The sequence below is a fragment of the Agelaius phoeniceus genome, chromosome 6, assembly GCF_051311805.1.
Source record: "Agelaius phoeniceus isolate bAgePho1 chromosome 6, bAgePho1.hap1, whole genome shotgun sequence".
In the NCBI taxonomy this organism is placed as follows: domain Eukaryota; kingdom Metazoa; phylum Chordata; class Aves; order Passeriformes; family Icteridae; genus Agelaius; species Agelaius phoeniceus.
This window is the reverse complement of record NC_135270.1, coordinates 40,977,310-40,990,097: the sequence shown is the minus strand read 5'-3', so window position 1 is coordinate 40,990,097 and position 12,788 is coordinate 40,977,310. Positions and strand designations below refer to the sequence as shown.

Here is a 12,788-nt window from a genome sequence, read left to right as displayed (position 1 = left end):
GGTGAGGCCCCACCCCCGCCGGGCAGTCGAGCGTGAGCGCCGCGCCAGAGCGCCCCGCTGGGCGGGTGGCAGCGCCGCCTGGCGGACAGCTGCCTGCAGCGCGGGGCCGAGGCGAGTCCGGAGCGACAGACAGACAAACAGACAGACAGACAGACAGATATCGCGCCCGCCCCGCTCCCCGGGGCAGGAGGCGGGACGAGGCTGGCCACACACGGGAGCCGCAGCGGGCCCAGCGCCGGGGCTTCCATTGTGCGTAGGGTGCCGCCAGGCGCTCCGCAAGCTAGGCTGTGTATAGCAGGCCCGGCGCTCCCGAGGGCCGTGCTGTCCCTGGGGCGGCGATGTAGGTGCCCTCGGTTTGAAGCACGAGTTAAACATACAAATTTGTTCTGCGGGCACTTAGCAATGACTTATGCAGAGTGCTGAACGCCTGTGGCAGGGCAGAGGAGTGTGTGTGTGTGTGTGTGTGAATTCCAGTAGCTGGGCAGTGGAGCCTGGCGGCTGCGAGTCCGCAGCACAGCACCCCGGCAGTGCCTCCGCTCCGTCTCCTCTGCAAGCACAGGAACCCTGAGCAATTTTTGTTATGTTCAGTCTCTAGTGCATGCCTGCTGAATCAAGGATCCCTGGCCAGTGGAGAAAGGTGTGGAGGAAAGGTCCTAAGACTTTTCAGTCAGGAGAAATATCAAGAAAATCACATTGTTAGGTAGAGAAGAAGCTTTACCCTCTCTGGTGGAAAAGCTAGACTTTATGTTCATTTGTTGTTAAATTTCAGGAAATCCACAGAGGGGATACACCAATCTGCAAAAAAATATTTTACTAAATTCAACTGAGATGCAAATCTTTAAGAAAACTATCTTAATTTAATACTTCTAGAACTGCCTTTTCTATTCTTTAGTATCCCTTCTTTTCATTTAGAGGTGATTATTGATCCTTTTCTGTTTAGGATGGTCTGTTTAGATTTCTCTTGCAGTGAATAGGACTTTCAGATAGCATTTGTATTTTTAGCATCTACTGTTCATTATATACCTATACTTAGCATTTATATATATACCTGACTTCTATGGGCCAGTTTACTCACTAAGTTTTTGAAACCCTGTCCCTCCAATATAGGGAATTTCTGTTGCAAACATCCTTTAATTTATCCTCCTGATCTATTCACTCTACGTGAGTTCTCTTGTGATCAGCTTACTAACAGTTATTTCCTGCAGGCAGGTCTCTCCTACTATTTTTGCTGTTTGTTGTAGTTACTCAATATTGTCAAGAGACTTGTTACTTCCCTTATGAGGGAATATGTGTACCTAAACACTTTCAGGGCAATTGCTTTCCAGCCTACATTGTGGAAGCCAAAATGTAACATCCAAATAACGTGACAGATGCTTTTTCAATATTCAAATTGGTTTGGGTTGCAGTACAGTTGATTCCCACCAGACAAGATAAACTACTTTACCCAATCTACCAAAAAAGCAACCCTCTTAAGTTCACAATATACCCTCTGATTCTTCTATTCAGAATATGTTATTTTTATTCTTTTATTCTGTTCAGTCTGTAACATTAATGGGTGCCAATATGTTGGTTTGAGCTAATTTTTTAAAAATAGCTCATGTTCTTCCTGCTTGTAAACACTATTATACCACATTTTGTTACCCCTCAATTAACCAGTGTCATATCTTGGATCAGCAGCTTAAATTTCTTCATCTATTAAGGCTGTAGTAATCTTAAACCTTCTGGTGGCTCCAGAAAGGAATAGAAATTATTTTCTACCATTCTTTGCATATATTCAGATTTTCTTTATGTGGTGCTCCTGTATGTTCTCTGTCTTCTGAAGCTATGGGAACCTGCTACAGCAGGAGACAGGACATTAGCAGGGAGGCTGAATTCCCTAATTACTAAGAAACACTGCAAGCATCTAAGTCCTGTGCAGGTTTAAACCAACTACCAGAGTTGAGTCAGGAAGGAATTTCTCTTCTGGTTTGGACTGACAGAGTTCTGTATTTGTAGGAACATCAAAATATTCTAGTTTACCAAAGTCCTTCCTGTGACAATGATCTTTCCTCCTCTGACACACTGTAAATTGGATTGGACGCTCGGATGCCATTGTGTGTGCGGAGTAAACATTTTCCTCTGAACCTGTTTGCTACACAGGTTGTCTGGCATTGCAGAAGTACCTGATCATTCAGGTGGTCCTTTCCTGTCTTATTTATCTTCTGACCAGGCTCTCTGAGTTAATAGCCAAGTTTTTTGTCTTACCAATTATACTCAATTAATGAAAATTTCCTGATGGGTGTGCTCACTGCCAATACTTTCTTCTGCTCATCCTCCAACCCTCCTAACACATCTTTAGCAATTGCCTTATACCTATTCCAGATTCCTCCTCCTTTTACTAAAACAAGGCAGAGTAAAAAGAATAAAAGATTTCAGTAAATGAGCACATTTGGTTTGATGCCTACCCACTGTTTGTGCTAAATACATATATTTTCATGAAGTCCCTGCAAAAGGCATTCTGCTGGCAGGTATATGTTCCCCAAATTCATCAGGCTGCTATGCCTTTGACCTCTTCTGTGCCAGAGAGACTGTTTTCGCTATGCCTTTGACCTCTTCTGTGCCAGAGAGACTGTTTTCAAATGTTACCCTAAGTGTCCATTCCTTTCTTCTTTCTTCTCCAGTCCCCTTCCATTTAGATTAATTCAAATGAATTAATTTGCACTGGAACAATTCTAGTTAACTACTGACTCAAAGAAGTCTTTCAAAACTAGAATTATTCTGAAAAGCAATTTACAGAGATCTAATACTACAACTGTTTCTCAGTCCTCACTTGACTAAACATGAGCTTCAATTGTTCATGACAATACTTTATCATTAGCTTAAAGAAATATGGATTGGATTGAGAGAACAAAACTAAGGATGTTATTTTTGAAACGTATGTACTATATACTAAATGTAAAATCTCTCCATTGTTGGCTACTTTCCTCCTGGCTAGACGTGGAGAAAATTAATTTTCATTGTAATAGCCTGGAAGGGGCTAAATTTTCAAAGTGTCAGTATGCTGTTATTTCAGGGATGTTTAATAGGTGAGCCTGCAACAAGCAAAGAGATAGCATGAGAGGAAGGCCTGATGTGTTCCCCAAGTTTCCTGCAGTATGGTGCAGTCAAGGAAGTTACCTTTCTGTAGAGGTATGGTGCTAGTCAAGGAAGTTACCGGGATGTCAGAGCATTTCCCAGAGACAGAAAATTATCTTCACTGCATGCTGTCCAGCATACAGACAGCTAAGTTTAGCTATTATAGAATTGTTAAGGTTGGAGAAGACCTCCAAGGTCATAGAGTCCAACCATCAACACAGCACTGCCTAATCCACCACTAAACCATGTCTCTAAGCACCACATCCACACTTTAACACTTCCAGGCCCAGTGATTCTACCACTTCCCTAGGCAGCCTGCTCCAATGTTTGACCACCTTTTCAGTGAAGCATTTTTTCCCAATATCCAATCTTCACATGGCACAACTTGAGGCCATTTCCTCTCATCCTGTCACCTGTTATCTGGGAGAAGAGACTGATGCCTGTCGCGGACAACTTTTATGAAAAATCCTTTCCTTAGGATTTTTTCCTCCTGAGAAGCTGAGGCCTCAGGAACAAAATGTAAACAATTATTATCTGCTGCTGTGGAATGCAACAGGTAGATCTGTGATTGGTCTCATGTGGTTGTTTGTAATTAATGGCCAATCACAGCCCAGCTGGCTTGGACACAGAGCCTGAGCCACAAACCTTTGTTATCATTCTTTTTTTTCCTATTCTTAGCTAGCCTTCTGATGAAACCTTTTCTTCTATTCTTTTAGTATAGTTTTAATGTAATATATATATATCATAAAATAATAAATCAAGCCTTCTGAAACTTGGAGTCAGATCCTTTGTCTCTTCCCTCATCCAAGAACCCCTGTGAACACCATCACAGATGCCCACCTGGCTACACCCTGCTTTCTGGTAGTTGTAGTGATAAGGTCTCCCCTGAGCCTTCTTTTCTCCAGACTAAACGCCAGCTCCCTCAGTTGCTTCTCATCAGACTTGTGCTCCAGGCCCTTCCCCAGCTCCACTGCCCTTCTCTGGACATGCTCCAGCACCTCAATGTCTTGTCTTGTGATGAAGGACCCAGAACTAAACACAGGACTCAAGGTGCAGCCTCACCAGCACCAAGTACAGGGGGAGGATCACCTCCCTAGTCCTGCTGGCCACATTATTTCTGATACAGGCAAGGATGCTGTTGGCCTTTGTGGCCACCTCTACAGCCAAACCAGTATAAGGGACTACAGGATAAAGCTCTTAAGGTTTGGAAATTTTCTTAATTATAGCAAGAATATAAATTGTAATATATGGTAGAGATAATTCATGCTATATATGTGTGTATAAAATATTGTGAAACTCCAAAGTTATGTCTTTTGACCACTCTGGCTGGGGCAGTCTCATTCCTATTTGACTAGTTCCCAGACAACATGAAGATAATATCATGCCTGTTAACCCGTTGATGTATGAATGGGACTGTCCTGGGCTATGATTGTCCCGCTATCGTGATGGTTGGAATGTCTCAGCTACTCACAAGATCTGCACCTGAGATGATTACATCTGCTATGCTCAGGAACTGGTATCACTCTATTACATGTGAATACAAACTCTGCCTGGATGCTCATTTGTCTGGATCTCCGGACTCGTCTTTGTTCCTGCACATGTATGGATCCAGTTCTACATGTGAAGAGATACAAAGAAAACGTGTGGTCATCCCTGCCTCAGGCAGAACAAACTGTATATAAGCTGGCTGCTGGAAGCACTCGGTGTGAGCCCCTGGGGACACGCTGTCACTTTGTCAGTGGACCCTAGTTCACCCAGCGCCTGCACGGGCTGACGCTGTCTTGGCTGTGGTGGCTCTTTTTCAAAATTCTATTTTTTTGTTATCGATCCGATAAATCTTTGTTAAATTTTTCATAAATTTGGCTACCGATTTGATAATTTATAACATAAATTTTCAGTCTTCTCCTGTACTACAAATCCAGCATTTTGGCCAGGAAGTGTGCTTTGGCATGTTGGCTCCTGGTGACCCTCTCCTCACCACACAGCAGAGATTGAAGAGCAAATTATATTGCTAAAAATGAAGGAATAATGGAGGAGATATGAGAATGCTGAGTTACAGCTTTGAAATACTTTTTCCCCTACATTTCTTCATGTGGTTTAATAATTTCTTTTCCCTCCCTCCCTGACCACTTCCTTCCCTGCAGCAAATTCTGCAGGTCTCTGGAAGACTCTTTATCTGCAACTATTGTTATTATTCCTCCACAATGACCGTGCTCCCAGCCCACAATAATACCTTTGCCCATTAGACACTTTCTTTCTTTGTCCCTGATAAATAACAAAAGTGATAAGGCTTTGAGGTGCATAGGACCCAAACAAATAGGAGTGAAAGATTTGTCCCGACCCAACCCTGCCCTGCCCTCCACCACTCTAAATGTAAGGAAAGGACTGGGCTGCCAGCTAACCAAGGACAGAAAGAGCAGTCTGAGAGGACACTTAAACTTCATTCACTGTGCAGGTGAATAAAAGCCCATCAATTCTGAATTAAAATCCAGGCTGCTTGTCCAGAGAAAGCCACCAACTGGTGGAGATCTGATGTCTTTTCTGCAGAATGCAGATTCTGATTTGACTGAACAGGTGTGAGGTAGCTTCCCAAAGGAATACCTGTCCCAGGTATACTCCAGGTGCAGCAGTAAGAAACTTAAAATCTCTTGTGGTTTCATTCTCAGTCAGTTACATCATCAATATTTAATTCAGAATGCTAAAATCATGTTTTCCAATGGTCCTGATGCAGAGCTAGGCACATTCTTGGTCGTGCTGCCCTCTGTTTCCCATATGCTTCTCCCAGCTATAGGTAATCAAACCAAGGCAGAGGAGGGATGAATAAAACCAGACTCTTCAAAATAGCTTTTTCTTAGAAAAACAAGGATAAGAAGTCAGTTTGGTGTTATCCACAGTCCTATGAGCAGAGTTCCAACAAAAGAAGAAAGGAGGAGGGTAGAATCAGAAGGACCCTTGTCCTGGCTCACAGTCTGGGCATTGATGGCTTGACTGGACAGGTTAGAATCGAGGCGCTCCATAATCATCTGGCATCCTCTCAATATTGTACCTGAGAAAGAAGGAAAACTTATGAAAACAACCTACTCTACATTGCTCCCCTCCCCACTGTGGTGGTGTGTCTACCCCCTCTTCCTCCTCAGGGCTGCACTACCACTGCAGGGATACCTGCTAAGCCTTGACCTTTGAGTAATGAGTTAGGTGGTGAAGCATCCCTTGAGCATACCAGGAAGCCTTGCATGACTAAGGTCAGAGAACAGCACTGACTGCACTGGGAACTCCTGTTGCTGGTCTATGGTGAAGGATGAGATTGCCAGTCATCCTCTGACAATCCTATCTAAGTCATGGCCTGAGTGGAATGGTACCAATGTTACCAGAGTTTTGGAAATTCTAGTAGTTACCAATCTGGATTATGGCCAAGGTGTAAAATTTATGCCTGACTAAAAGCAATCATCTTGTGACCCTATAAGCAGTCGTCTTAAGTGAGGCCCTTAGAGCTTTCCTGGACTGCCATGGGCTGCACCAGCACCTCTCTCTGAGCAGAAAGCCTCTTGGGCTCAAGGCTGAGATGGCTGAAGGACCATCACTCAAGCCCTGCCTGTTGAGAAATGCAGAGACATTCCATGTTTCTCACTGAAGCTGAGAGGAATTTTTAACTGGTACCTTTATACATTTACCTATACGTCTATGTCAGTGTGCAAGCATGTGAATTAGCTGAAATAATTTTACTGAGTATAGTATGAATATTGCTTCCTGAAAATATAATTAAGTCACTGTTATAATTGTAGTAAACCCTACTGAATCACTTTATAAATGTTAAATTAGTCAATGTTTAAGTGCTTCCAAAATCTAATTAAGACAGAGACTGTTGACCAAGTCTGAGACTAAGATTGGATGTAGCTGCACCTGGATTCCATCAGGAGTTTGGAAAGCAAGGCAATCCTTACAGAACCTTGTGACTCAATGGGAGGGTCATCCTTTGCATTTCTGGTCTCCATCCACAACATTCTAAAGTGATTTTAAGTCAATTTTCCTTTGTATGTTTCATCCATGTAATGATAGAATTTGCTATTAAACTCTGTTAAAGTCACACTGCTACAAGCTTATATTAAAAGCTGCTTTTGCTAGTGTACCTTTGACAGTGATTCTTCAAGTGAACTAAAGCATTCATTTGTGACACCCATGCAGCAACAGGCATACAGGTAAACTGAAGAGTCAATTGTTGCATTTCTATCTGCAGCTCAGATCCCCAGGAAGAAAATTACTACTTCCAAAAGTAAAAAGTCTTCATAAGGTTGCTGTTATTCTTCACCTTAAACTCAGCAATCAGACATCTCAAAAATAGAGAAGGAAAAAACCCTGCAGTTTTGTAAGATTTGATTTTAGAATTTAAGAGCAGATCACCACAGAAAATAAATGTTTAGACATTCAACTTATAATTCACAGAATCATTTAGATTGGAAAAGACCTCCAAGATCACTGAGTCGGGCCTTTGGCTGAATATCACCTTGAGAATTAGACCATGGCACTAAGTGCCATATACAGTTATTTCTTGAACACCCCCAGGGATGGTGACTCCATCACCATCCTTGGCAGCCTTTTCCAAAAGTTCATGGCCACAGTGAATAAGAAGAAAAGGTGCTTTGAGAGAAAAATATTTTGAGCCACATTCTAATTATAGATCAGTTAAAACTTTACATATCTATAGCAATCAAGCTCCTGATTTCCAACATGCTGCACTAGTATCCTTCTGAGTTGGTTTGGTTTTTAGTTAAGAAGCAAATTCAGTCTCTTAGCTGAGGGTACACAAAGCTACCAAACAGAATATGGAACGGGAAGGTTCTTTTCTTCAAGAGCTTGTAGAAAGCATTTGCCTGGTAGTCCTGCTGCTGCTGGTAAGAAAAACTGATCTATGGAAACACTGGCCTTAAGGAAACCACTGCTTCAGGTAAAGACAAGTGAACATGTAGACTGCAATAAAAATGGGTCTGTGACCAGTCTCTTCCCAGCAGTAGCTGTACTTCAACTTCTTTGTAAACACCAGGCCCTTTACTGCAGCCTGCACTACAGACAATGAAGGAGAGAAGTACATGGTGACAGAGCCCCTGTCAGACAAGGATTGCATTGGGCAGAATTCCTCCCTGTCAGGGGGCCCTTACCTGTGCCTGGAAATATACATTATGGGCACTCCAGGGATTTTTCGTATTCTCCGCTTGAGCTCTTTATCCACTGTGGCCACAATGTAACATTTGTGCTGCAAAAAACCAGAAGGCAAGTCAGATTCAACACCAGTGAACCTCAGAAAGGAGTCATGGCTGACCAAACGTTCCTATTCAGTGAGCTCACTGAACACAAGGAGTCTGAGAGTCCTTAGCAAGGCATTACCAGGACTTGTACAGAATTCCACAGCAGACTAATAACGTCCTTCTGCCCACCAAAATAGACTCAAGAAATCTCTGAAACTCTGTCCAGCCTTTCGAGCTGACAGCTTTCCCATCCTAAGTGCTTCCTGATGCTGTCCTATACAACAAGAATGCTCAGGGGAGATAATACCTTGCATAAAATAAAGTTGTGTTAGAACTGAAAATGCCCCTTGGTGAGATTTTATAGTTACTCTGTGGGAAATTTAAGTCAGTCAGTAATTAGGAGGGTTCAGGAATTTTTTGGAATGTTAGAACAGTATAGAAAATGTCAGGAAGGGAATACCTGAGTGACCCTTTGCACCAAGCAGTCGTCGGCGTAGGTTCCTTTGTGCATACATGGCAAGCGTTCAAACCGAGGGTCCTTGGCAATTCTGTGGGGACATAAAAAGCAGCATCACAGCAATCAGACCAGAGAGTACAGTAACACAGTACGGAGGAACAAGAACACCCCTTTCTGTGATATACAGAACATTGTTCTCAAAATAAGGGATGAAGGGATGGAGTAAATGGTAGACAAAGGTCCAGTGAAATGACCTGCAAAAAAAAATGCAATTTGTCTAGTTATTATAAGTTAAGTATTTCTTAGTACCAAGTTCAGGACCCTGCAACAGCCTAACCACCCTCTAGTGCAGAAGCACCAGACACAGCAAGTGTTTCTCATTTATTTATATTAAAGCATTAAGTTCTAGAAACAGAGAAGAACACCCTGCACCTACCTTAATGCCACACGGTACTTCTGTCCTAACTTCTCAATTTCACCCATTACACAATCTGTGATACATGGAATACCTAAATGCAAAAAAAAAGCTCACATTAAAACAAAGCAGTATTTATTCCCAGACCCCTACATACTGCCCACATGCCCCACAAACATCATGGAACTCCATAATGTATTACTTACAGTGACAACTGATAATGTTGCAAGGTGATAAAATGTAGAGCCACCAAGTTTAACCATGCCATGGTAATTTGAGATTTTTAAGCTATTAGTACTCTACCTTTGCTGAGACTAGCATTTAAAAATGTTACTTGACTGAAACCAGAGACATTGCCAGGGTTACCACAGCTCCATGACTATAGCACATATTGTTTTTGCAAGATTTCTGTAATTTTCAGCCAGTGGCATGAGGCTGACAAAGCACATTACGAGCACACTGGCACTGTGTGGTCTGAAGAAGGTATGAGTGGTGCAGAAACTCACACTTGGCATAGAGACAGTCCATCATCGACTGCACTAGGTCCAGTTTGGCCTTGATGGAGAAGTTGATGAAGTTAGTGTCAACCAGGATGTGGTAAGGGGGGCCCAGCTGTGTATTATATTGGAAGAACAAGCAAGAAGGATGCTGGGGCCTGCCATGAAGACAAAGAATTAAAATCAGTTAATTGCATTTAACATCACATCCAATCTTACAACTTGCATAGAATGAAAGAAGGGTAATGAGCAGAAAAACCCATCAGGCCTCCTGCTGCCTCCAAAGCACAATCCTTCGGTTTGGGGCACCACTTCTTCAGACAGTATCGCTCCAGCCTGCAGCACGGCCCTCCCTCCCTTCCTCCCTTCCTTCCTTCCTTCCTTCTCTCCCTCTCCAGTGCCTCGGCAGCACTTACACCTCCCGCTCTTTGATGGCACTCGGGTCCTCCTTCTTCTTCACAGGGGTTTTTGCGCGATCCTTCTCTTTACTGCAAACAAACACAGGCATTACCGGGGTACAGGGATGAGGAAGAGCTACCGGCGGCCGAGAGACCTGGGCCGGGACCTCCTCCCGAGCAGGACACGAGGGCGCTCCGGGGCCCGGGCCCAGCCGCAGCCGCACTCACAGGCGCTCGTCCCGGAGGCTGATCATGCGCTTCATGACCGCGTACTTCCGCGCCTTCTTTTGCTTCCCCTGCAAGGACACGGACACACAGCCGCGATCAGCTAAGGAGAGACCCGATCCCAGCCGGAGCCCGCTCCCCAGCCCGCTCCCGGCTCACCATGTCGATCCTGCCGGTCCCGCCGCCGCCGTGTCCCTGGTGCGTCACCGGCCCCGCCCCGGAGCGCGTCACCTCCGGCTGCCAGCGCCGGGCAGCGGCGGCGCGGGGCGGCGACAGCGGGTTCGCGGCCGCCGTCGGAGAGCACGGTAACAGCGGTGTCGCGTTCCCTCCCCGCCACCTCGGGTCCCGGCTCGGGGAACGGGCTCCCGGGGCGGGGGAGCTACAGCCGCAGCCCTGCCGCCCCGCCGTGACGGGCGTCCCCCGGGGCGACGGCCCCGCTGCCGGCCCGGAGCACCCGCGCTCGGCCTGGTACAGCTGCGGCGGGGTCCCGGCGCGGTCGGCGCGGGATGGCTCCGGGAGGGAGGCGGCAGGGCCGGGGCTCCCGGCGAGCGGGAAGGGCCGGCTCTGCCTGCCCGGCGGCGGCCTCCGGCTCCTCGCTTCGGCTCAGCCCGGCCGTCTGCGCGGCGCTGCGGGTACCGGGGCACGCCGGTAGATGCGGGAGAGCTGGCGCCCGTGGAAGGGCCGTGGGGATTGGTGGCCCCGCTGAGCCCGCCGCTGCTGCGGGCTGGACGGGGAACCGCAGCACCCCAATCGCCCTCCTCCCCATCGTGCTCTCTGTTCAGCAGAGCCGGGACGGTACGGAGGTCTTCAGCCCACCCACCTGAGCTTGCTGGACTGTTTTGGTTTTTTAAGAGTTAATGTAGTAGTGGTGTTGTCGCGTTCTAGTTCATGAACTTCTTAATGAAAAGCAGTGGGTTGTCATCATCTTTAGATCTTACCTATATTTGTGATCAGAAGTCTTAGCGAATGAGCTTAATTTTAGCTGTACTTTATGCAGCCATAATGGTGTAGTCTGCAAACTGTCTTTTCTGCACACGAATGGAAATGTTCTTCAAGTTCTCAGGCCGGGTCGGGGTACTTGATTTCTTGTGCCCTGTGCAGGGAAGGGAGAAGGAAAGGCCTTTCTCATGAAAGCTTCTGGGATTAGTGAGATCTTGTAGCTGTTGGTATCTTCCAAATACAATCGGTTTTAGCTGGTGTGCTGGTCAGAAAAAGCAGCCAATGAGGAATCACTCAGGATTTTTTTCTCTCAGGAGTGGTGACCTCTGTAGAACTGTGACTGATGCTCTGACAATGAGAAAGAAAACGAGACTGAAAGAAATACTGTATTTATTAGGAAAACGACAGCTGAGCTTTCCACCTGAGTGATCATACATAGCTTAACTGTTGGTTGAAGAAATGCCGTTGGTAGAGCTCACATGATGCTGTTCAAGTGACCCTCACTGGTTTGGGAAGAGAAATAATTGAGGAAGAAAGGGGATGATCTGCTTTCCCCACCGATGTGCAGCACGGCAAGTGGCTGAATTTTGTCCTGGCTCAGGAAGCAGATTTGGTGTCAGGATGAGACTGGCCTGAAAGTTGCCATCTGGCTGGCTTGCTGTGTTTGAGGAGGACAGGAGAAGCTGACAGCACTGCTGGTGGTTCATTTGCAATGAAAAGGCCTTAGACTTAAGCAGTTGACAGAAGTCTCTTTTTTATTTGTTTGTTTTCCTGTTGCCACTGTTTTATATAGCTTGTATGTAAATGCATATGACAAATTCCATCCCTAATAAGAGAATGACTGTTTTGTGTAGACACTGACCATAGATGCAGCTTTTGTCCTTGACAGCTGATACTGGATCCTGCTTAGTGCTTTTTGTGCTGACTTTTCAGTTTTCTGTGAATGTATTTTAAAGTTAGGTTCTCACGGGCATTCCTGTTTGTTGGTTTGTGCCTGCTTTACTTAGTGTAAGAAAATACAGTCTCCTTCACTAGAGAATACTCCTCTGTGCGTGGCATGAGACAGACATGCCATTTGTGGTAGACATTTGTGCACATGGATTGAGAGAGATTCTGCACAGAGATAAAGGGTTCTCTTACCTTGATTGGATGAGGTAGTATTAACCTGCAAAAAGGCTTTAAAACAAAATTAAAGGTTTGTTGTTAAGAGAAGAACGGCAATTTCTCAGTACACCAAATAAAACCAAGAGGCACAGCAGATTTCCTAGGAGCTCAGTATATCTGTTCTGTATATCATGCTCCTAGCTGGTTTTGTTGCTGTAGCCACATGAATGTGCCATTACTATGTCACAGTTCTTCTTGTGTGTGTTGCACTTGTGCTTCCTTCTGGAGCTCTGCACTGTGTTCCTCTGGCCTCAACAGCAGCAGTAACACAAAACTAAATGTATTCCCATTACTGAACTTCCTTTCCTTGCTGACCTGAAGCAACAATGGCACTAATGC

General features: G+C 45.2%; 2 protein-coding genes across 3 annotated transcripts in view; one reads left to right on the top strand and one right to left on the bottom strand.

Moving 5' to 3' along the window:
- Nucleotides 1–5,536: 5,536 nt before the first annotated feature.
- FCF1 (FCF1 rRNA-processing protein) lies at nucleotides 5,537–10,582 on the bottom strand. Its single transcript, XM_054635646.2, has 8 exons — nucleotides 10,506–10,582; nucleotides 10,350–10,417; nucleotides 10,140–10,211; nucleotides 9,733–9,881; nucleotides 9,248–9,320; nucleotides 8,815–8,902; nucleotides 8,268–8,362; nucleotides 5,537–6,160 (listed from the first exon to the last, which is right to left on the bottom strand). Exons 1-8 carry the CDS (start codon nucleotides 10,506–10,508, stop codon nucleotides 6,112–6,114), a joined length of 597 nt encoding a protein of 198 aa, XP_054491621.2. The 5' UTR covers nucleotides 10,509–10,582; the 3' UTR covers nucleotides 5,537–6,111.
- The window catches only part of AREL1 (apoptosis resistant E3 ubiquitin protein ligase 1), a 23,022-nt gene continuing 20,777 nt past the window's right edge, over nucleotides 10,544–12,788 (top strand). For both annotated transcript variants that reach the window (XM_077180493.1, XM_077180492.1), the window contains exon 1: nucleotides 10,544–10,651. The gene's annotated coding sequence lies outside the window, so the exon portion shown is untranslated. The remainder of the gene's footprint in view (nucleotides 10,652–12,788) is intronic.